Source organism: Bombina bombina, chromosome 6 (genome assembly GCF_027579735.1).
Source record: "Bombina bombina isolate aBomBom1 chromosome 6, aBomBom1.pri, whole genome shotgun sequence".
Classification (NCBI taxonomy): domain Eukaryota; kingdom Metazoa; phylum Chordata; class Amphibia; order Anura; family Bombinatoridae; genus Bombina; species Bombina bombina.
Window position 1 is genome coordinate 314,096,145 of NC_069504.1, and position 25,000 is coordinate 314,121,144.

At 35.4% G+C, this 25,000-nt stretch overlaps 1 protein-coding gene across 1 annotated transcript in view; it reads left to right on the forward strand.

Moving 5' to 3' along the window:
• The window catches only part of PPFIA2 (PTPRF interacting protein alpha 2), a 728,675-nt gene that overhangs the window by 216,816 nt on the left and 486,859 nt on the right, over positions 1 to 25,000 (forward strand). Inside the window, exon 2 of the mRNA XM_053716934.1 lies at positions 20,343 to 20,444. Within this exon, the coding sequence (XP_053572909.1) occupies positions 20,343 to 20,444 (102 nt within the window). The remainder of the gene's footprint in view (positions 1 to 20,342; positions 20,445 to 25,000) is intronic.

The window sequence follows — 25,000 nt, forward strand, 5'->3', positions numbered from 1 at the left end:
AAATGGGAGTTAAGAAGCAGCGGTCTTAAGAGGTGGCGGACAGCAATCCGCCCCAGATCGGATATGATCGGGTTGATTGATACCCCCTGCTAGCGGCCGATTAGCCGCGAATGTGCAGGAGGCGGCATTGCACAAGCATTTCACTAGAATGTGCGGCACGAATCATGTGCGGTGCACATTGTTAAATCGGCCCCTAAGTCTTTACTGTAGTCTTAAGTGTCTATTATTTTTGCTTGACTATTTTTTATGTTTACTGTCTTTTAAGTTCTGCAAATAAAATCAGAGGCGTAACTAGAAACCACAGGGCCCAGGTGCAAGAATCTAAGAAGGGCCCCCTTCACCCCTCACCCCCCCCCCCCCACAAAAAAGTGAATTTAATACATATCTTTTTTTTTTTTTTTTTTTTACATGTAACACAGAAAAAAATGTGAATCAGATTACATGTCTGCAAAAGGAGGTACCCTGTGCCCACAGTCTGTGAGATGGTCTGACCCCTATTACTGTAAATAGTGACACTGGTACTGTATGTATTTAGTGAGTCAGTGACACAGTCTGTAATCTGCTGGTGAGATGGCTGGCCTGACCCTACTCACCCCAGTACTTTATAAAGTGACCACAGTAGTCTGTGACATGGTCCAGCCCCCGTACTGTATATAGTGGTACTGTATAGACTGACACTGTTTACCCACAGCCCCCCCATGCTGTGGTAACAAGGTCTGTAATTTGCTGGTTCCACAAACATACACACACATACATGCATAAATACACACAGTCACATACACACACACACACACACACACATGCATAACACAATCACATACACACACACACACATACATTCATAAATACACACACAGTCACATACATACACACATACACACACATACACACCAATGGGTGAAACAGAAACACTAACCCCTGTAGTCAGAGACACTAGTGAAGCATCATGTCACACTCACATGATATCCGTTCAGGCAGTGGCAGGTCAACGTTTTTTATTGAAAAAAGAAAAAAACATTTTTTAAGCTGGGCCCCCACCCTTGGGGGCCCAGTCACAATTGCGATCTCTGCACCCCCTGTAGTTTCCCCCCTGAATATGATATTACTACTTTTAAATCTATAGTTGAATGGAGTTATGTATGCTGTATATCGGTTTATTCTGAAAGCATTTTAGAATAATTATTATTTTCAAAAATAGATTTCAAGAACATAATGCATATTGGATGAGTAAGTTAGAGATAAGTAATGGGAATAATTCTTAATAAGCTAGCACCCACGTTTTGTGTTCTCATGAAAGTTCTATTGTCATAGCAACTGTTTTGGAAGCACAGAAGATTGCTTTAATTAGATAGACATAAGGGTTAACACTATTTTCAGATGCAAGAGATATTGAAAATAATTTCTGTATTTCCAAACTAAAGATAATTTTCTATCCATGTTAATCCAATAGGTCTAAATGCTCAGACAAAAAAGTATTGTTAAGTGTTACCGCTGTGAAGATGTTTAATTTTTATAGAAAACTGTTTAGAGGTTCATGTGAACTTCTCGCTGCAGGTGTTCTTCCAACTAGATGTCAAACATTTGTCGGCCTTTATAATTAGCATGCTGAGTTTTATTAAACATGTTACAAGCATTATGCTGAAAGAATTAGAGAATGCACATGCTTGATCAACGCTGCTGATTACAGTTTACATAAAAAAAACTATTGTAAAATATAGTTCATTTGTGAATGACGATATCAGGAAGAAAAATATAGTTAAAAAAAATAGATGTACTGTGAAGAAATGGATACAACAGAATGTAGAGGACATACAGTATGTGTGATGATTTTTATAATGTATTAGCAAACAGCAAGGAGAGAGAACAAGAATACAGACTTTATTCAGCAGCATCCATCTTAACAACTGCCCGCCCCCCTCCGATCACATGACTAAAATGTTAACTGTTTATAATGCACAGAGTGAACTAAGCATAACTACTGAACTTGAAATATAACATAAAACATACACATTCTTACAGTATGTGTGAGGCAAACTACACGTGAAATATATTAAGCTAGTATTAATTGTCCATAATGTAACCTGCGGCAAGCAAAGTGACTCTGGGGCAGAGCCTGGGCAATCTTGGGTATGGCAGAGCTATCTAGGTGCAGGTTCTGTGTGAGGTATGTGGGTGACGTTTAGACATTCCCACACAGGCATAGGTAGATCCCAGGTTTAGGTGAAAGCCCAGGAATATAAATCACCTTTCAATAAAGGAAGGAGAAAATGGTGTCCTAGAGGCAAAGATCCTTGTATGGCATTTATAAGCACCATGGTCATTCACAGAAAATTGACTTGCATACATTGTTCACATGACTGTAAGGTCATAGTTATTTGAAAAGGAAACCACAGAAGTAGAAGAGCATTCTAACTGCACCAACATGACGGTGCAGAACGTGTTTAGAAGGGAACCACGTGTCTATTAGGGATGGGCGAATGTGTTTATATCCGAATTTGAATGTTAGAACGAATGTTATTGTAGAAATTCGATTTACATAATAGAATGTTGATAAGAACGAATATTCTTAAAAATTCGATTTTCAAATGTTATTTACAGTTTCGAATGTTACATTTTGAATATCACATTCGAATTCGAATATTACATTTATAAAACACAATTGTAGACTAGAAACACTATTTCTAATGTCACATTCGAATCGAATATCACATTCGAATATTACATTTATAAAACACAGTTTAGACTAGAAATACTTTTTCGAATTCGAATGTCACATTCGAATCGAATATCACATTTGAATCAAATATCACATTTAAAACACAGTATTAGACTAGAAATACTATTTAAAATTCGAATGTCACATTCGAATTCGAATATTACATTTCGAAATTGAATGAATACATAGCTAAACATTCTATTATTCGAACGAATATTTTCGAATTTTATTGAAAAATTCGAAAATGAAAATTCGAAAATAGAATGTTAGAATGCTATATAGACATTCAAAATTCGATTCGAACGAATTAATGTATGAAAATTCGTTTTAAATTTCGAATTTTTAGAAACATTCGCCCATCCCTAATTATAACCTGCATCAGTATATGAGGTTACACTGAATCAACAAAAACACTGCATATGAATTTTAATATATTAAGAGACATACAGAATATTAAGAGACATACAGAAATATAGAAAGATAATTAGATAGATAAATATAGACAGACAGATGTATTATTCGAACGAATATTTTCGAATTTTATTGAAAAATTCGAAAACGAAAATTCGAAAATAGAATGTTAAAATGTTATATAAAAATTCGAACGAACGAATGTATCAAAATTTGTTTTAAATTTCGAATTTTTAGAAACATTCGCCCATCCCTAGTGTCTATCTCATTCAGACATTTTATAAGTGAGCTAGTTTTAATGTTTTATACAGAAAATTTTCAAATTTGTGCCTTATAAGAAATTTAAAATGTATTTCAGTTCTACAGATGTTTCAACAGGTCTGTCTGTCTATTGATCTATCAAAAATGCATCAAAATTGATATTTCTACTTTTTTTATTATTATTTATTTTTATAAAAGTACACATTTTCCCTTTTGTAGCCAAGTAAATTTGTGGTTAATTTATCAATATAAAACATCTATTTACAGGTAGTTGCATATTAATCCATATCGTTAACGTTAACTTATTTTTCTTGTGAGATAGAATTTGAAAACATTATTGTTTTGTTTCTTTATTATCCTAGTGACAATACATGAATGTTTACTGAATTCATGTTAGAATGATAGAATTTGTGCAGTCTGATCGGTTTATCTGTTTGCTATTTCCCACACTAGCTACAATATTCTTTTCATTTATTCATTTATTACACAATGATACTGTTTATGATGTTGAAGATAAATACAGATACATAAAACAGATGTGTAAATGTGATCAAGTTTCTACCCTTTAAACTGTATTGTCTTGGCCTAGACCCAAAGTTACGTCGGTAGAATGCTGGATAAGGGATAGACAACAGAGTGTTATAATAAATCAAGTGCACTCAGTGGAGGGGTCCATTATTACCTCAAGGGTAATTTCTGGCTTTGTTGTTTTAACATCTTTATCAGTGTTATATTAGTAGAGGGATCCAGGGCAAAATGTGTCTTAGGAATTATTATTTCAGATACTTTAACATTTGATAAAAATGATATAGTGCAGCAGGCAAGGATAGTAGAATACTTGATTGTATAGGAAGATGTATTAGCAGCAGAAAAATATAGCTTTTAAGCCACCTAATAGATTGCTAATTAGGCCTCATATTAAGTATTGTGTACAAAACAAACTGGAATGTGTTCAAAGGAGGGCTTCTTAACACGTTCATGCCAGGCCAACTGTTTAAAATCGGAATGAAGTTCCAATGTAAACCCTTTCTTGAAAAATGAAATAACTTGATTGTCGATGTGATCACGTGATTTCAAGGACGGTATCGGATCATGGGGGACTGCCTACTATGCTAGACATACCCCCAGTCCAATTTGCTATTGCCTAAAAGGAGGAACCTGCAGGACGCCAAAAATGGTAGGACGTTCCATGCCATTCTAATGATGTTAAAGCCCAGCGCTGCTAGGAAGGTATGGAACGTCCTAACGGCATGAAGTGGTTAAATGGTCTAATAAATAAAATTATTTTTTGAAGGGTAGTATATTCAGGTTTAATTTGTGGAAGAACTTCTTTACAGAAAGGGTGATTTATTCATGGAATAAACTACCAATAGAGGGGGTAAGGAGAAACACTGAAGAATTCAAGAATGCCTGGGATACAGATATGTCACAATCTAATTTAGCTCAGCTATCCTGAACAGACTTCATAGGTCTATGGTTCTTATCTATTAACAAAATATTTGTTTCCTAATGTAAAAGAGCTATAAGTATTTTGTTGTCACACAGAATGTGAAGAAATATTAATATTTAATTTTGTATACCTCTATAGATGTCTCTCTATCTAATAATATATGTATAAACTTTAAGAGTGCAGTTGTGCTTGTCAAATGTCATTAGTAATTCAGAAGATTTACCTTTGGGCTTGTAAACTGTGACCAAACATACAACACCACTGTTACAAACAATGATTGCGTATGACAGAATTCCCTTGGTTCATGTACGTCTGGAAGGCAGATGTAGGAGCAGAGGCCATTAGCATCGCATGCAGTTGCATAACACAGTACAAGAACAAGCAGCTAAAATGTTTTTTAGCTTGTGTCAGAAATATGCTCTGTAAATGTATCCAAGCATCAGTGTGGTTTGGATCAGGAAAAAATAAATTTTAGTAAATTTGTGACATCTAATATTTGTTATTTTTTTACTCAGTGTGCAAACTTTTGTACATTTGTTAAAGGGACACTGAACCTAAATTTTTTCTTCCGTGATTCAGAAAGAGCATGCAATTTTAACCAACTTTCTAATTTATTCTTATTATCAAATTTTCTTAATTCTCTTGGTATCTTTATTCGAAAAGCAAGAATGTAAGTTTAGATGCCGGCCCATTTTTGGTGAACAACCTGGGTTGTTCTTGCTGATTGGTGGATAAATTCACCCACCAGTAAACAAGTGCTGTCCAGGGTACTGAACCAAAAATTGCTTAGATGCAAGAGAATGAAGAAAAAATTCTAATAGAAAAAAATCAGAAAGTTTCTTAAAATTGCATTCTCTATCTGAATCACGAAAGAAAAAATTTGGGTCCAGTGTCCCTTTAATAATCTGAATCTAATTATACATAATTTTAAAGATGTTTATGTCCATATTAACTGAGACATGACTAAGCTTGTGGCTGGTAGAAAGATCAGCCAGACTTGTCAATTAATCTCACAATCTTAAGATGGTGAAATAGATTCAGAGTACATGGCAGAGCAATATAAATATGTACATAAACACATAATTACAAAAACCCCCCCAAAAACTGTACAATGTTCAGAGGAATCTGTTACTTTAAAAGGATATGAAACCCAAACATTTTCTTCCATGATTTGGGTAGAACATACAATTTTAAACAACTTTCTAAGGCCTAGATTTGGAGTTTGGCGGTAGCCGTGAAAACCAGCGTTAGAGGCTCCTAACGCTGGTTTTAGGCTACCTCCGGTATTTGGAGTCACTCAAAATAGGGTCTAACGCTCACTTTTCAGCCGCAGATCCCCTTACGTCAATTGCGTATCCTATCTTTTCAATGGGATTTTTCTAACTCCGGTATTTAGAGTCGTGTCTGAAGTGAGCGTTAGAAATCTAACGACAAAACTCCAGCCGCAGAAAAAAGTCAGTAGTTAAGAGCTTTCTGGGCTAACGCCGGTTCATAAAGCTCTCAACTACTGTACTCTAAAGTACACTAACACCCATAAACTACCTATGTACCCCTAAACCGAGGTCCCCCCATATCGCCGCAACTCGATTAATTTTTTTAAACCCCTAATCTGCCGACCGCCACCTACGTTATCCTTATGTACCCCTAATCTGCTGCACCTAACACCGCCGACCCCTATATTATATTTATTAACCCCTAACCTGCCCTCCCTAACATCGCCAACACCTAACTTCAATTATTAACCCCTAATCTGCCGACCGAATCTCGCCGCTATTCTAATAAATGTATTAACCCCTAAAGCTAAGTCTAACCCTAACACTAACACCCCCCTAAGTTAAATATAATTTACATCTAACGAAATTAATTAACTCTTATTAAATAAATTATTCCTATTTAAAGCTAAATACTTACCTGTAAAATAAATCCTAATATAGCTACAACATAAATTATAATTATATTATAGCTATTTTAGGATTAATATTTATTTTACAGGTAACTTTGTATTTATTTTAACCAGGTACAATAGCTATTAAATAGTTAAGAACTATTTAATAGCTAAAATAGTTAAAATAATTACAAATTTACCTGTAAAATAAATCCTAACCTAAGTTACAATTAAACCTAACACTACACTATCAATAAATTAATTAAATAAAATACCTACAATTACCTACAATTAAACCTAACACTACACTATCAATAAATAAATTAAATACAATACCTACAAATAACTACAATGAAATAAACTAACTAAAGTACAAAAAATAAAAAAGAACTAAGTTACAAAAAATAAAAAAATATTTACAAACATAAGAAAAATATTACAACAATTTTAAACTAATTACACCTACTCCAAGCCCCCTAATAAAATAACAAAGCCCCCCAAAATAAAAAAATAACCTACCCTATTCTAAATTACTAAAGTTCAAAGCTCTTTTACCTTACCAGCCCTGAACAGGGCCCTTTGCGGGGCATGCCCCAAGAAGTTCAGCTCTTTTGCCTGTAAAAAAAAAATACAATACCCCCCCACAACATTACAACCCACCACCCACATACCCCTAATCTAACCCAAACCCCCCTTAAATAAACCTAACACTAAGCCCCTGAAGATCATCCTACCTTGTCTTCACCATACCAGGTTCACCAATCCGTCTTCATCCAACCCAAGAGGGGGCTAGACATCCATCATCCGATGGCTGAAGAAGTCCAGAAGAGGGTCCAAAGTCTTCATCCTATCCGGGAAGAAGAGTAGATCCGGACCGGAAACCATCTTCTTCCAAGCGGCATCTTCTATCTTCATCCGATGAGGACCGGCTCCATCCTGAAGACCTCCACCGCGGACCCATCTTCATCCGGCGACGTCCAACTGAAGAATGACGGTTCCTTTAAGGGACGTCATCCAAGATGGCGTCCCTCAAATTCCGATTGGCTGATAGGATTCTATCAGCCAATCGGAATTAAGGTAGGAATATTCTGATTGGCTGATGGAATCAGCCAATCAGAATCAAGTTCAATCCGATTGGCTGATTGGATCAGCCAATCGGATTGAACTTGATTCTGATTGGCTTATTCCATCAGCCAATCAGAATATTCCTACCTTAATTCCGATTGGCTGATAGAATCCTATCAGCCAATCGGAATTTGAGGGACGCCATCTTGGATGACGTCATTTAAAGGAACCGTCATTCGTCGTTCAGTCGTCGGCCAGGATGGATGTTCCGCGTCGGAGGTCTTCAGGATCCTGCCGCTCCGCTCCGGATGGATGACGATAGAAGATCCCGCTTGGATGAAGACTTCAATCGGATGAAAGACCTCTTCTGCCCCGCTTGGATGAAGACTTCTACCGGATGGAGGACCTCTTCTTGCTTCGCTTGGATCAAGACTTCGGACCCTCTTCTGGACCGATCGATGAACCCGGTGAGGTGAAGACAAGGTAGGGAGATCTTCAGGGGCTTAGTGTTAGGTTTATTTAAGGTGGGTTTGGGTTAGATTAGGGGTATGTGGGTGGTGGGTTGTAATGTTGGGGGGGGGGTATTGTATGGTTTTTTTTACAGGCAAAAGAGCTGAACTTCTTGGGGCATGCCCCGCAAAGGGCCCTGTTCAGGGCTGGTAAGGTAAAAGAGCTTTGAACTTTAGTAATCTAGAATAGGGTAGGGCATTTTTTTATTTTGGGGGGCTTTGTTATTTTATTAGGGGGCTTAGAGTAGGTGTAATTAGTTTAAAATTGTTGTAATATTTTTCTTATGTTTGTAAATATTTTTTTATTTTTTGTAACTTAGTTCTTTTTTATTTTTTGTACTTTAGTTAGTTTATTTCATTGTAGTTATTTGTAGGTATTGTATTTAATTAATTTATTGATAGTGTAGTGTTAGGTTTAATTGTAGGTAATTGTAGGTATTTTATTTAATTAATTTATTGATAGTGTAGTGTTAGGTTTAATTGTAACTTAGGTTAGGATTTATTTTACAGGTAAATTTGTAATTATTTTAACTATGTTAGCTATTAAATAGTTCTTAACTATTTAATAGCTATTGTACCTGGTTAAAATAAATACAAAGTTACCTGTAAAATAAATATTAATCCTAAAATAACTATAATATAATTATAATTTATATTGTAGCTATATTAGGATTTATTTTACAGGTAAGTATTTAGCTTTAAATAGGAATAATTTATTTAATAAGAGTTAATTAATTTCGTTAGATTAAAATTATATTTAACTTAGGGGGGTGTTAGTGTTAGGGTTAGACTTAGCTTTAGAGGTTAATACATTTATTAGAATAGCGGTGAGTTCAAGTCAGCAGATTAGGGGTTAATAATTGAAGTTAGGTGTCGGCGATGTTAGGGAGGGCAGATTAGGGGTTAATACTATTTATTATAGGGTTAGTGAGGCGGATTAGGGGTTAATAACTTTATAATAATAACGGTGCGGTCCGCTCGGCAGATTAGGGGTTAATAAGTGTAGGCAGGTGGAGGCGACGTTGTGGGGGGCAGATTAGGGGTTAATAAATATAATATAGGGGTCGGCGATGTTAGGGCAGCAGATTAGGGGTACATAGGGATAATGTAAGTAGCGGCGGTTTACGAAGCGGCAGATTAGGGGTTAATAATAATATGCAGGGGTCAGCGATAGCGGGGGCGGCAGATTAGGGGTTAATAAGTGTAAGGTTAGGGGTGTTTAGACTCGGGGTACATGTTAGAGTGTTAGGTGCAGACGTAGGAAGTGTTTCCCCATAGGAAACAATGGTGCTGCGTTAGGAGCTGAATGCGGCTTTTTTGCAGGTGTTTCCTATGGGGGAATCGTGCATGAGCACGTTTTCTGAGGCTGGCCGCTTGCGTAAGCAACTCTGGTATCGAGAGTGGAAGTTGCGTTAAATATGCTCTACGCTCCTTTTTTGGAGCCTAACGCAGCCTTTATGTGGACTCTCAATACCAGAGTTATTTTTATGGTGCGGCCAGAAAAAAGCCAGTGTTAGCTTTTCGGGTCGTTACCGACAAAACTCTAAATCTAGCCGTAATTTACTTCCATTATCTAATTTGTTTCATTCTCTTGGTATCATTTGTTGAAGGAGCAGCAATGCACTACTGGGTTCTTACTGAACACATGGGTGAGACAATTACAATCATTATACATATGCAGCCACCAATCAGCAGCTAGAACCTAGGTTCTTTGCTGCTCCTGAGCTTACATAGATAAACCTTTCAGCAAAGGATAACAAGAGAAGGAAACAAATTAAATAATAGAAGTAAATTGGAAAGTTGTTTTAAATTATATTCTCTATTTGAATCATGAAATAAACATTTTGGGTTTCATTTCCCTTTAAGCTTGGTGAATTTCATTGGCCCATAAAAGATTCAGGTCCTATCAAAGAGTGTAAGAGGAGATATGTAAAATTCATGATTGGAACTTTCTGCCTTTAATATAGTTAAAGCGACATAAAACTTACATTATTTCTATGATGATTCAGATAGAGCATGCTATTTTAAACAACTTTCCAACTTCAGTTATCCAATTTTTCTTCATTTTCTTGATAACCTTTGTTGAAAAGCATACCTTAGGTAGGTTCAGGAGCACAATGCTCTACTTGGATCTAGCTGCTGATTGGTGGTTGCACATATACGCCTCTTGTCATTGGCTTACCTGATGTGTTCAGCTAGCTCTTACTTGTGTATTGCTGCTTCTTCAATATATGAGAATGAATATATGAGAATCTAGCAAATTTGATAACAGAAGTAAACTGGAAAATTGTTTCAAATTGTATTCCCTATCCGAATCATTAAAAAAATGTGGGTGGTTGGGTTGTTGTAAGATGCACAGTAATCTAGGGAGATAAACAGAGTTCACTCTACCCTGTACTGCTTTCTTTATTTTACCACTGAGGTCTAATGAAAACTGAAAACATGTGTTGTTTCGTTGTTTTTCATATGAAGAGCACAAATGCTTTATTTCATGCTTAAACAGTAACTAGAGGTAAATGTATATTATTTTTTGTTCTTTTCATTGCAATTTTTTTCATGTAGAGTCCAGGGGTCAGCAACCTTAGCACCCCACATGTTTTGGAAGTACATTTCCCATGATGCTGAGACACACTTATGCTGTCTGAGCATCATGGGAAATGTAGTTCAAAAACATCTGGGTTGCCAAAGTTACTGAACCCACTGTAGACAGAAAGACAGATACATAACTATATTTTGTAATTATTTCTCCTCATTGAGGATCAGGAGGGATATTTTGTAATCATAATACAAATATGGTTCCAATGTTTGTTGATCAAACTGTCCAGATATGTAGGTCCAAATGCTGAAAATGTTAAAAGGGACAGTAACTGACTTGTAAATACAAAACATCTATGCTGTGTTGCTATAAATAACATATCAGTCAGGTTAAATGTTTTTAAGGAATATAATCTTTTTTTCTGCTGCAATTGTTTATCGATAGCCAAACACCACCCACCATTTCCTTTATTAGAAATAAACCAATCCAGGTATGGGTCTGCAGACAACAAGGTTAACCACAATCATAAGCAGGAGAACAAAAAAGACAGATCCGGACAGGTAGCCAGTGCAAGTAGAGATTATTCTTGTAGGTGGTAGTTAGCTAGAGTAGCTCAAGCTATCTGACATGTTTCTAGGGTTGCCACCTGTCCCTTAAAATACAGAACACTTATAAGTTGCACATGTTGCAGGGTGTGCAAGGAGGAATATAAATAGTGCTGTCCAGAAACACAATAAATGTTCCTCCCTGCACACCCTGCAGCATGTGTAACTCATAAGTGTCCAGGAAAACATGGCTGAGGTGGCAACCCTACATGTTTCGTGTATGTTCACATGTGCTTCTTCAGAGATAGTGGTTTGGGTGCCACAGGTGAGCATAAATAGGCTGATTCAGCCAATTGAATAGGGGTAGGTTGGTATGAATGATAGGTGGATCACTTAGGCTCAGCTGTGGGTGCCAAAATTTTAACTCTATAGGATGATATACTGTTAGGTTGAAGAACACATATTCCAAATGGTATATTGTTGCCACAATATTGTAACCACAATCATAATTTTAATATAAAATGCATTGTTTTCCAGTTGTAAGCCATTTAAGGGGAAATATGCAGCATGGTGAGCCTTGAGACATCAATAGGGTGCATTTCAAGTTTTTAGAATTAGAAAATCCACAATTTCAAAGCTAAATTAAATTAAAAGTAAGCAAAATAAATATTGAAAGTATTGCAAAGTATAAAAGGGAGGGTTAAAATGGAAATAAATAATATTGATAATGGAAGTTTAATGTGTAGAATAAAGGGGGATAAAGACATTGACATAGTTTACATTGCTGTTGTAAACTGGAAGAAACCTTAAACTAAGGTTGCCTGCTGTCCAGTAAAATATTAACAAAAATATTGGACACATAAATGTCCAATTATAAAAGTAGGATATAAGGTGAATGTAAAAGTACTCCTATGCCTCAATGCATTATAATATGGGGTAAAAAGGAGCAGAACCAAAGAGGTAAAGTTATTGATCTGTATGTTGCTGGCAGCCAGGAGGTAAAATTACCTATTAAAGGGACATTAAACACTAAATACATGCTAGATAGAATGATGCATTCAAAGAAAAGATTAGTCCATGACTAACATGTAGATGTATTTTTTAAAGTTTCATTAGTTGTTTAAAAAGTGACAAAATAAGTGTAAAGTTTTAGTGTGTCTAAAACACTGGGAGCTGCCATGTTGTAACTTGTGTTACCTTCTCTGCTGTAGCCAATTAGGGTCAGTTATAAATAGGTCACTAGAGTGTGCAGCCAATGGTTGTGCTGGATTTAACAGTGTTCTGCACTTCCATTTCTAACAGGAACTGAAAAGCTCACAATTTTAGAATGGAATTACAGGCAAAGAGGACAAAATAAATAATGAAAGTATATTGCAGAGTTGTTTTATATATACAATTTATCATTTTATATTACCATCTCAAAGTGTTTAATGTCCCTTTAAGTATTTGTTTAGTTTTTCGTTGAAACAAATGTAAATGTTCCCTTGCTGCAGGTGACACAGTGTTATCCGCAGGCTTATACTTACCTATAGCGCGCTGGGAGAGCCGCGCTAATCCGACCCATCTTCACGGACTTCAATGCCATACTAACAGAAGGTTTTAAAGGGACACTAAACCCAATTTTTTTCTTTCATGATTCAGATAGACAATGTAATTTTAAACAACATTCCAATTTACTTCTATTATCTAATTTGTTTCATGCTTTAGATATCCTTTGTTAAAGAAATAGCAATGCACATGGGTGAGCCAATCATGAGGCATCTATGTGCAGCCACCAATCAGCAGCTACTGAGCCTATCTAGATATGCTTTTCAGCAAAGGATATCAATAGACTAAAGCAAATTAGATAATAGAAGTAAATTGGAAAGTTGTTTAAAATTGCATGTTCTTTATAAATCACAAATAAAAAATATGGGTTGCATGTCCCTTTAATACTCCCCAGCGGCTATAGGTAAAGTATAGTGCATTTAGCCACTAACCAGCAAGCGCTACCCAGGTGCTGAACCAAAGATGGGCCGACTTGTAAGCTTACATTCCTGCTTTTTCAAATAAAGATACCAAGAGAATGAAGAAATATTGATAATAGGAGTAAATTAGAAAGTTGCTTAAAATTACATGCTCTATCTGAATTATGAAAGAAAACAATTTGGATTCAGTATCCCTTTAAATGTGTAAAATATATATTTAACACATATACACAGTGCCAGTAAAAACAGAGTTTAATACCAGACATGTTATGTCTGTGATTTATATATGAAATATGCACTGGGCAAAATGGATGATTTCACAGTTATCTTTTTTTTCTTGTTTCTTTTGCTCGATTAGAGCTTAAATAGAAATTTGCTTAAAATTGCATGCTCTATCTGAATCATAAAAGAAAAAATCTGGGTTCAGTGTCCCTTTTTAGTGTTCTATGTTACACCAGGGGTCAGCAAACTATGACCTGGAGGCTAAATCTCATGTGACACGTGCAAATTATATGAATTTTAAATTTCAGTGGAATACAGCCTCCCTCATGTTTATATTTTATCTATGGCTACTTTTTACTGCAATGGTGAAGTTGGGTAGTTGTGACAGAGACCTATGTTGCGCTCTTATCACTCTGAACACTACAATATATATACGTTGACATAATGGGCGAGATTACAACTGCTAAAACCCACGTCACATGTAAATTCACCTCGCCATAAGTCGAACAAACTGGCGAGGCTCAGAAATGTGCGCAAATACACATTTGTGGTGTTGCCAGTAACTTACGCTAGTATATCAACTGTCAACACCTACGTTTTAAAAAAAAAAAGTTGAAATCCCACATAAAAATCTAAACCATCTTAAAAAAAAATGAACCGACACGTCAAAACCCCTCTGATCCGCCATCCCCCCCACATTGCATAAATAATAAAAGTATTAACCACTAATCCGCCAACCCCCACACCGCAAACTACAGATTAAAAGTATTTACTCCTAATCTGCCAAACACCCCAAATCACAAACTACCTAATAAAAGTATTAGCCCCTAATCTGCAAACTCCCCACATTGCAAAGTATCTAATTAACCTATTAACCCTTAACCTGCCAACCCCCCACAATACAAACTTATTAACCTCTAAACCACCAAACCCCCATATCGCAAGTTACCTAATTATACTATTAACCCCTAATCCGCCAAACCCCCCGCAACGCAAAGTATTAATAGAATAACTAAGCCCCCTGACCTAACACCCCCTAACTTAACCCCAATTTAAATTACAATTACATAAAATTACAAAATACTATCTAAATTAAAAACTAATGAAAAATTACAAAAAAACACCATAAATTACTTTAAAAAACACTAACATTACATTACAATAGAAAAACTAACTTTACATTAAAAAAATAAAACTAACATTACATTAAATAAAAAAAACTAACATTACAAAAAATAAAAATTAAATTATCCAAAATAAAAAATTATTCCTCATCTAACACCCCCTTGAAAACCAAAAAAACCTAACACTAACCCCAAAATCGGATCCGGAGCGGTGGTCCTCGGGGGCAATGGCACACTGAAGATTGAATGCAAGGTACCCATTTTATAGTGGGATACCCTTGCATTCCTATTGGCTGAAATTTTCAAAACAGCCAATAGGATGAAGAAGATGGATTGCCGGACTTCATCAATGGTGAGTACCTATTTTGGGGCTAGTGTTAGTTTTTTTTATTGTTTGTTTGTTTTTTAGGGTGGGGTGTTTTTTTAGATTAGGGCTTTTTATGTTCATGAGCAGTGAAAGAGCTGATTGCCCCTTTAAGGGCAATGCCCATAAAAATGCCCCTTTAATGGCAATGGGTAGATTAGATTTTTTTGGGGGGGGTTGGGTGGGGTGTTGTAATGTTAGGGAGTACTTTGTTTGTTTTTTGTCAGGGAAAAAGAGCTGTTAAACTTAGGGCAATGTCCTACAAAAGGCCCTTTTAAGGGCTATTGGTAGTTTGTTGGATTGGATTTTTTTTTATTTTGTTTTTTTTTTTAAGGAGGTATAAGATTAGGAATAACTTTTTTTTATTTTTGATAATTTCATTTGTTATTTTCTGTAATGTTAGTTTTTTTTTTTTTTAATGTAATTTTTTTTTTTTTTAAGTAATTTAGGTTTTTTGTAGTTATTTTTTATTTTATGTGTGTTTTTTTTGGAGGTTAGGTTAGGGGATTGTTAGGTTAGGGGGTTTAGTCTTCAGTTAAATACTTTGCGTTGTGGGGGATTGGAGGTTTAGGGGTTAATACATTTATTAGTTATTTTGCGTTGTGGGGGTCAGCAGTTTAGGGGTTAATAGTTTTATTAGGTAGTTGTGATGTGGGTGGATGGCGGTTTAGGGATTAATATGTTTATTAGGTATTTTGCGATGTGGGGGTTGGCGGATTAGGGGTTAATACTTTTATTAGTTATTGCAAATTTGCAATGTGGGGGGGGGGGGCAGTTTAGAGGTTGATATTCTGCATGCGTTAGGTGTTAAGGCTTCCATGGAGTTACGGTACTGTCATAGTCAGCGCAAGGCTTGCTGCGTCTGCCTATGTGTGGCGAGGTGGAATTGATGTAAAAGTTCTCCATTCTGTCCTTGCGCTGAATATGTGATACCGACTTGCGATGCCGGTTCTATGTTAGTTTTATAGGTAAAAACTGTGGGCGACGGGTAAAATATACACGCATAACTTGTATGCTGCACCGTATATGTGATCACTCCATTAATTGGCGATGCCAGGTTTTGCGCCCGATGCCACATAGGTTATCTCGCCCAACGTTCCTAAATCAAAGGAAAGCAACAGTAAAAAAAACCCAGAAAATTTAAGACACAATCTCATAATAGCAGAATTTCTTCACAAAAAAATCGAGACTGCAACCAAAGTAAGTTACAAAGTCTCTGAATTGTTTGTCACATATTTAGAATTGCGTCAATAAATATTTGTTTCTTCTCTTGTTCTAGAAGTACTTACATAATATCCTTGATTTTGCCTCTTGGCCCACAATTACTAAAATATTTAGTATATGTCCCTATACTGAAAAAGTTAAATTACAAAGGTGTTACAGGGATTTATAAGGTTCATATAGTTCAACATTTATCAACTCCCGACCTGCGATACACTTAACAGGCCCAGTATTAATGTAAATTATTGCTGTGCCTGTTATTTTTAGAGTTATTGCCATTGAATATATATATGTATGTATATATGTGTGTGTGTCTGTCATTTGTCATTGAGGGAGAATAATAAAGAAATATAAATATATTTATGGATATGTGGTTTAATTTAGTTTTCTACAGATGCTTCATAATGCTTAAATTGCTCTGCTCAACTTATCTATAGTTAACTTTGTAACTAAGTGTCTGTAAAGCACAATTTAAATTCTCTAATGATTAAAGGGACATAAAGCCCAAACATTTTCTTTCATGATTCAGATAGCGCATACAAATTTATATAACTTTCAAATTTACTTCTATTACCAAATTTGTTGTTGTAAAACTACAGGACACCCAACAATCCTGTCATTTGAAAAAGCCAGTAGGTGAAATATGTTAAGGGAGGAATGACAGGATTGTTGGGTGTCATGTAGTTTTAATTTTACACTAGTCTAAGTGGTATTTCTTATGTATTAATGGGGAAAGTAGTATCTCCTTAGGAGATCTGTTGTTCGGGCTTATCCGATACTAGTTAATTTAAGGTACTTATGTAACACATACCTGTAATTTCAGCACAAATTATTACTGCCCTAGGGCAAACTAAGTATTTTTAGTGGCAACTGGGGTAAACTGTACTGTATAGTGCTTAGACACACAACAGTGCCCTGAGTACAATCAATGTAAACAAGTTTTATTTACATATATACAGGTTAAACGTTAAGCTCAATTTATAGTGGCCTCTGTATTCCTTAACTTGTGGAACACTGCACAATCTAAGTGTGACCTTAGGGCATATAGATATTCCTTATTTATTTGCACGTTCAATACTAAGCATATACAATTCATAGTGGGGTGAGAGGCCTCTCTCTATAGGAGTCTTGCTGTTCAGGCGTTTCTAAAACCATCTGATTTAGGTTACTGCTGTAATAAATAAATTGCATATCCTGCACACACCTGCCTGGTGGCGAGCTTTAGTGTTAAGCCTCCTCGCCAAGTATTACACTCCTTTTGTAGGTTGCTGAAAATCTTATAATAAAAGTATACGATATGTACCTTTTTAATTAATCAATTGCAACCGATACATAGTTAGTTGCGAGTCGTTGGTTACACTGTAACTTAACATTTGAATACACGGTATCTCCTGTGGTTTCATTTATATACATACACTCCATTTTAGATATTGGGCTGTACATATGACTGTGGAGATATACCTCTAAACTAATCAGTGGAGCGATGAATATTCTGTGACCCATGGGCACACTAACAAGTAATCTGTATAAGCTTCCTCGCTAAGTATTACACTGGTTTCATTTATATACATACGCTCCATTTTAGATATTGGGCTGTACATATGACTGTGGAGATATACCTCTAATCTAATCTGTGGAGCGATGAATATTCTGTGACCCATGGGCACACTAACAAGTAATCTGTATAAGCTTCCTCGCTAAGTATTACACTGGTTTCATTTATATACATACGCTCCATTTTAGATATTGGGCTGTACATATGACTGTGGAGATATACCTCTAATCTAATCTGTGGAGCGATGAATATTCTGTGACCCATGGGCACACTAACAAGTAATCTGTATAAGCTTCCTCGCTAAGTATTACACTCCTTTGGAGGTTGCTGAAAATCTTATAACAAAAATATACGATATGTTACTTTATAATTAATCAATAGCAACCAATACAAAGTTAGTGGCGAGTCGTTGGTTACACTGTAACTTAACGTTTGAATACATGGTAACTTCTGTGGTTTCATTTATATACATACGCTCCATTTGGATATTGGGCTGTGCAAATGACGGCAGAGATATACCTCTAATCTGTGGAGCAACCAATATTCTAATTGTGACCCACGGGCACCCTAACCAGTGATTTGTATATATAAGTGCAAACTACATGTAATTTACAAGGTTTCAATACCTAGCCATACTACTACTGTTGCAATACTCTATCACAGAGTAAATATGGGTACAATTTATTTTAGTATACATATAATACTCAGTGAGGTATACAATATATTAGTACACACTTCGACTGAATAGTGGCCCCTAATAGGTTGGCCTCATTTTGCAGGGATGTTAGCCCACAGCAGAATACAAACATACCTTTACCATTAAGATTTACCACAAATCCTCTTTAGGTGGGAGTTACTATCCATGATATCAATTCAGGATAATAATTTGTAACTATCCACCCTTTTCACTATATTAGTTTGAAAACCACTTTTAATTGCTGCAGCTGTTTTTATTGTGTGTAACCCTTTTTAAATAAAACTAATAAAGTTGATATATTTTAAAACCTATATACACTAAGCCAATACGTATGAGGGTAGAGTGCTTTTCCAGTTAGTATCCTGTCCACCTGTCTTACTGGAATTGTTCTTGTATATGTTTCTCTCTGATACTCAGCACCTATACACAATTACATAGTATAATTGTATATTAGATTATATTCTATTAAATATAGTGTTCCCTCAAAGTAACAAGAGTGGTGCCATTGCTCATCTCTCAAATTTTAGCTGCACAAATATGCCTGTTGTCATTGGCTTACCGATTTGTTCAGCTAGCTCCCAGTAGTGTACTGCTACTCCTTTAATAAAGAATTCCAAGAGAATGAATCAAAATTGATAATAGAAGTAAACTGGAAAGATGTCTAAAAATGCATGTGCTATCTGAATCATAAAAGAAAAAAAATAAGGTTTCATTACCCTTTAAGGGCGTGTAGTTTTTCTTTTAGAACGTCCATTTGATAGTATTGCTACTTCATCTAATTAAGCATATTTTGGGCAAAATAAACATGCATAAAAAATATATTTCCTTTGGCAGTGATAACATGAAATACCCACTCCTATGGTTTTGAATTATAATAACTATTCGAATGTAAGCACTTAAAAATTCTAAAACTAGAAGCATTGAATATTTTTCAAGGCTTCATTCCACATTTTTAAACTGTTATTCTTGGCTTTCTAAACAGTGAATGCAAATATCTGAACACCTGCTTGTATGGTCTTGAATTATGGTAGCTAAGCAAATCACATTTGTACAGTTTGATTTTGAACTCCATATATTTGAAACCAAAATCGAAAGTGTCTATTTTTGAATGCAGCAATATTCTATGTAGGTACTGCATATTGTTCATTGCTTCAAACAACTTTATTTTTGAGTGTTCATCTTTTTTTTATAAAAATACAACTAATACAAACTGGCATTTTGCACATAGAGTGACAGATATGAGTGGCCCTACATGCATAAATGGAAAAAAAAATTAAAATGTGAAAACACTGTTAAAGCGCAGTTATAATTACTATTAATATTGTTACTATACTATCCATCATAGAGCAAACTGAATGCATAATGTATCATTAATATTACAATAAAATAAAAAATAATAGGACCACTCAAGGATTGTATAATAAACAAGTGCATAATAAAAAAACAATGATTTAACACCTACTCTGGATTTCATATAAGCAGTAGATTTTTTTCAGACAAATTAATTTTTCCTCCCATTTGCCGGCCCCCTGTATCATGTGACAGCCAATCACAGACTACGTATACCCTGTGAGCTTGTGCCCATGCTCAGTAAGATCTTGTTCCCTAGAAAGTGTGTATATAACAAGATTGTGCAAAATGTGATAATGGAATGTCTTAAAACTGCATGCTCTAGCTGAATCATAAACGTTTATTTTGCCTTGAGTTTCCCTTTATGCATACTAGTTTGATACTAATTTTCAATCCATCCTACGTATGTAATAAATGACCGTTTTTATTGCTTTACCATTAACAGTGTATTCATTTGGTTTTAGGAGTTTGCTGCACTGACGAAGGAATTAAATGCATGCAGGGAACAGCTTCTTGAAAAAGAAGAGGAGATTTCTGAACTGAAAGCAGAAAGGAATAACACAAGAGTAAGAATTCCTTGCAATTTTTTTTATTTACCTTAAATGTGTCTAGGTAAAACACTTGAAAAAACATGCATTTCAAATCATTTCCTATCCTATCTAAACAGCTCTGATAATTTTGTATTTACCATTCCTTAGTGGAACATGGAAGAGCCGAGACGGTACAAATTTAATTTTAGCGCAATTAAAGAAATCTTTGTGTGATTTTCTTTACTTATTAAAAAAAGCTCATCTTGCTGTCAACATACAAAATCATTTTCCTTATTTTGGTGAACACATTTTTGCAATTTCCAAATAAACCATTTATAATTCTACATACAGAAATAAGAACAAAACTTCATAGAAAATAGTGTTTTACCTTCAACTTAAATCATATTATTCTGAAATAGCTTGTTCAGTGTAAATCCAGCACTATTTTGATTGGAAACACAAGAAATAATTGTTGCTTTATACAGAGTAAAATGTGTTTGCGTTATTATCTCAATCAAAATATCATGCAAGATAAAGTCAGATCGAAAAAAAAAAAAGATGTCTTAAAATTCTAGCAAGAATTTTTTTTTTTCAGTTGCCAGATCTACAGGGAGTGCAGAATTATTAGGCAAGTTGTATTTTTGAGGATTAATTTTATTATTGAACAACAACCATGTTCTCAATGAACCCAAAAAACTCATTAATATCAAAGCTGAATATTTTTGGAAGTAGTTTTTAGTTTGTTTTTAGTTTTAGCTATTTTAGGGGGATATCTGTGTGTGCAGGTGACTATTACTGTGCATAATTATTAGGCAACTTAACAAAAACAAATATATACCCATTTCAATTATTTATTTTTACCAGTGAAACCAATATAACATCTCAACATTCACAAATATACATTTCTGACATTCAAAAACAAAACAAAAACAAATCAGTGACCAATATAGCCACCTTTCTTTGCAAGGACACTCAAAAGCCTGCCATCCATGGATTCTGTCAGTGTTTTGATCTGTTCACCATCAACATTGCGTGCAGCAGCAACCACAGCCTCCCAGACACTGTTCAGAGAGGTGTACTGTTTTCCCTCCTTGTAAATCTCACATTTGATGATGGACCACAGGTTCTCAATGGGGTTCAGATCAGGTGAACAAGGAGGCCATGTCATTAGATTTTCTTCTTTTATACCCTTTCTTGCCAGCCACGCTGTGGAGTACTTGGACGCGTGTGATGGAGCATTGTCCTGCATGAAAATCATGTTTTTCTTGAAGGATGCAGACTTCTTCCTGTACCACTGCTTGAAGAAGGTGTCTTCCAGAAACTGGCAGTAGGACTGGGAGTTGAGCTTGACTCCATCCTCAACCCGAAAAGGCCCCACAAGCTCATCTTTGATGATACCAGCCCAAACCAGTACTCCACCTCCACCTTTCTGGCGTCTGAGTCGGACTGGAGCTCTCTGCCCTTTACCAATCCAGCCACGGGCCCATCCATCTGGCCCATCAAGACTCACTCTAATTTCATCAGTCCATAAAACCTTAGAAAAATCAGTCTTGAAATATTTCTTGGCCCAGTCTTGACGTTTCAGCTTGTGTGTCTTGTTCAGTGGTGGTCGTCTTTCAGCCTTTCTTACCTTGGCCATGTCTCTGAGTATTGCACACCTTGTGCTTTTGGGCACTCCAGTGATGTTGCAGCTCTGAAATATGGCCAAACTGGTGGCAAGTGGCATCTTGGCAGCTGCACGCTTGACTTTTCTCAGTTCATGGGCAGTTATTTTGCGCCTTGATTTTTACACACGCTTCTTGCGACCCTGTTGACTATTTTGAATGAAACGCTTGATTGTTCGATGATCACGCTTCAGAAGCTTTGCAATTTTAAGAGTGCTGCATCCCTCTGCAAGATATCTCACTATTTTTTACTTTTCTGAGCCTGTCAAGTCCTTCTTTTGACCCATTTTTCCAAAGGAAAGGAAGTTGCCTAATAATTATGCACACCTGATATAGGGTGTTGATGTCATTAGACCACACCCCTTCTCATTACAGAGATGCACATCACCTAATATGCTTAATTGGTAGTAGGCTTTTGAGCCTATACAGCTTGGAGTAAGACAACATGCATAAAGAGGATGATGTGGTCAAAATACTCATTTGCCTAATAATTCTGCACTACCTGTAGTTATGCAACAAACTGCAGTTTATATCTCAGTCAAGTTTGATTAATCATGTTCCAGACATCTGCAGCATAAAAAATAGCTCCTTATTCCTATTAATACTGATCTGTAAAATGTTGTCACTTAAGCTGATTGAAAAATGTATTTGGTAACATTTTTAACATAAGCTGTCATGTGATATATATATATATATATATATATATATATATATATATATATAGGAGTAAGGAGGAGTGATTAAAGGCGCACAAACAGTTAAATAAATACAACATTAGCTATAAGTGATATTACAGTCCTTGCCACAAACTGAGGGTCAGTTTATATGTTACACATTCTATGATTGTATGCTCATGCTCAGCTAGAAAAGAGCTTAATGATACACCTGTCGGTATATAGTATTAGCACAACTACAACACCTAAGAATCTCAGCAATATGAGCTGATGATAGGGAGTGGTGCAGGTTCTCTTTATACAGAGCAATCAACAGATGTTCTTTTTAAGTTCATGTGATAATCATAGAGGAAATATATATATATATATATATATATATATATATATATACACATACATACATACATACACAGTCCTTGGTACGTGGGTATATTCTTAAATGGCAGCAATGTCAATCAAATATATGGTGACAAATGGTGATTCCAGCAAAAATCCCGGCCAAATAATAAAATTGCCCACTTACTAGAAGACACCTCAATCAAATGATGTGAGTGTTTTTCATTGGTAGAATAAGAGGTCCTGGATTCATCAGTCGGTCAAGACGCTTCAGTGTTGCTTGGGTATGGTAGATCCACTTTCCTTTCTCTCTTTTTCCTCGGTATCCCCAGAGGCAGAGTATATATAGAAAGGGAACAGAAAGGCCACACAATAGTGCAATATTGTTTTGACAGAAAATACAACTTTTATTTAAGTCAAAAGTAAAACCTGCTTACATTTGTTAACCCCAATCAATTATGAGGTATCAATTAAGCGTTTAAAATTTGTACAATCATTCCCCAAAATACTCATGTATTTTCAGCAAAATCCGACCATCCATATAGCAAGCCAAAGTCTTAGAAAAAAATTCCTAACGCGTTTCAAAGGTGATAAATTACCTTCTTCAGAGGATCGATAAGGCATATTGATCCTCTGAAGAAGAAGGTAATTTATCACCTTTGAAATGCGTTAGGAACTCTTTTCTATGACTTTGGCTTGCTATATGGATGGTTGGAGTTTGCTGAAAATACATGAGTATTTTGGGGAACGATTGTACAAATTTTAAACTCTTAACTGATACCACATAATTGATTGGGGTTAACAAATGTAAGCAGGTTTTACTTTTGACTTAAATAAAAGTTGTATTTTCTACTATACTATATACCGACAGGTGTATCATTAAGCTCTTTTCTAGCTGAGCATACAATCATAGAATGTGTAACATATAAACTGACCCTCAGTTTGTGGCAAGGACTGTAATATAACTTATAGCTACTGTTGTATTTATTCAACTGATTGTGCGCCTTTAATCACTCCTCCTTACTCTCCTACTGTATCCTTTTTGGGCAGTGGTTTATCTGCAGTGGGGACCTCAGATACCCCCTGTTCAGATTTTATGCAGCACTTACAAAGGAATATCCAAATAATTTCACTAGTCTCTGGGCTTCCACTTAGCGCTGATTACCCATACCTCTTTCCACATATATTTAAGAGGGAGGAGATAATACCACTTAAGGAGAAAAATGGTGCAAATCCTTAAAAATGTAAATATAAATTGAAACTATAGATACGAAAGGAAAGTGACATATATTACTGTCACTTTAAAAGAAGGAAAACTGCACACAGTTATCTCTTAGGAAAAAAATGTTTTGTGTGTTTTACCATTAGCTAACCCAAGGCTTATGGATTTCTACTTGTGACCGTATTTGGAGGAAGAGAATTTTTCCTCTTATGCTTAGCATTTCCAACAGTATTTTGATCCACTCTCTTTCATCACATGGTTGATAACCAAGGGCTTTAAAAATTTAAAAATTAAAATTTTAAATTTTGAAATTTTACAATTTTTAAAAAAAATTTAAATTTTGGTTTTGGGTTTGCAAATTGCAAATTGCTAACATTTGTCACCTATTCTTAGTAAGCACATCCTCCTGTAGTTTGCGCAATGAGTGGAGTTGGCTAAAAGTTAAAAAGTTGATGATTAACTAACCTCAGAAATAATTATAATAATTATAATAATTATAATAATCAATTCAAATACAACTTAAATACAAATAAAACATTTATGCAATAAAACATATATAATGCATACCCATGTACAGGTCCTAGGCTTAGAGCATATTGTATCAGCATGAACTTACTTTAGTTATGGTATCTATGTATATATCTATTTTATGTATATTGTTGTTTTCTTTTCATCAATATTTGAGTGCATAATCTT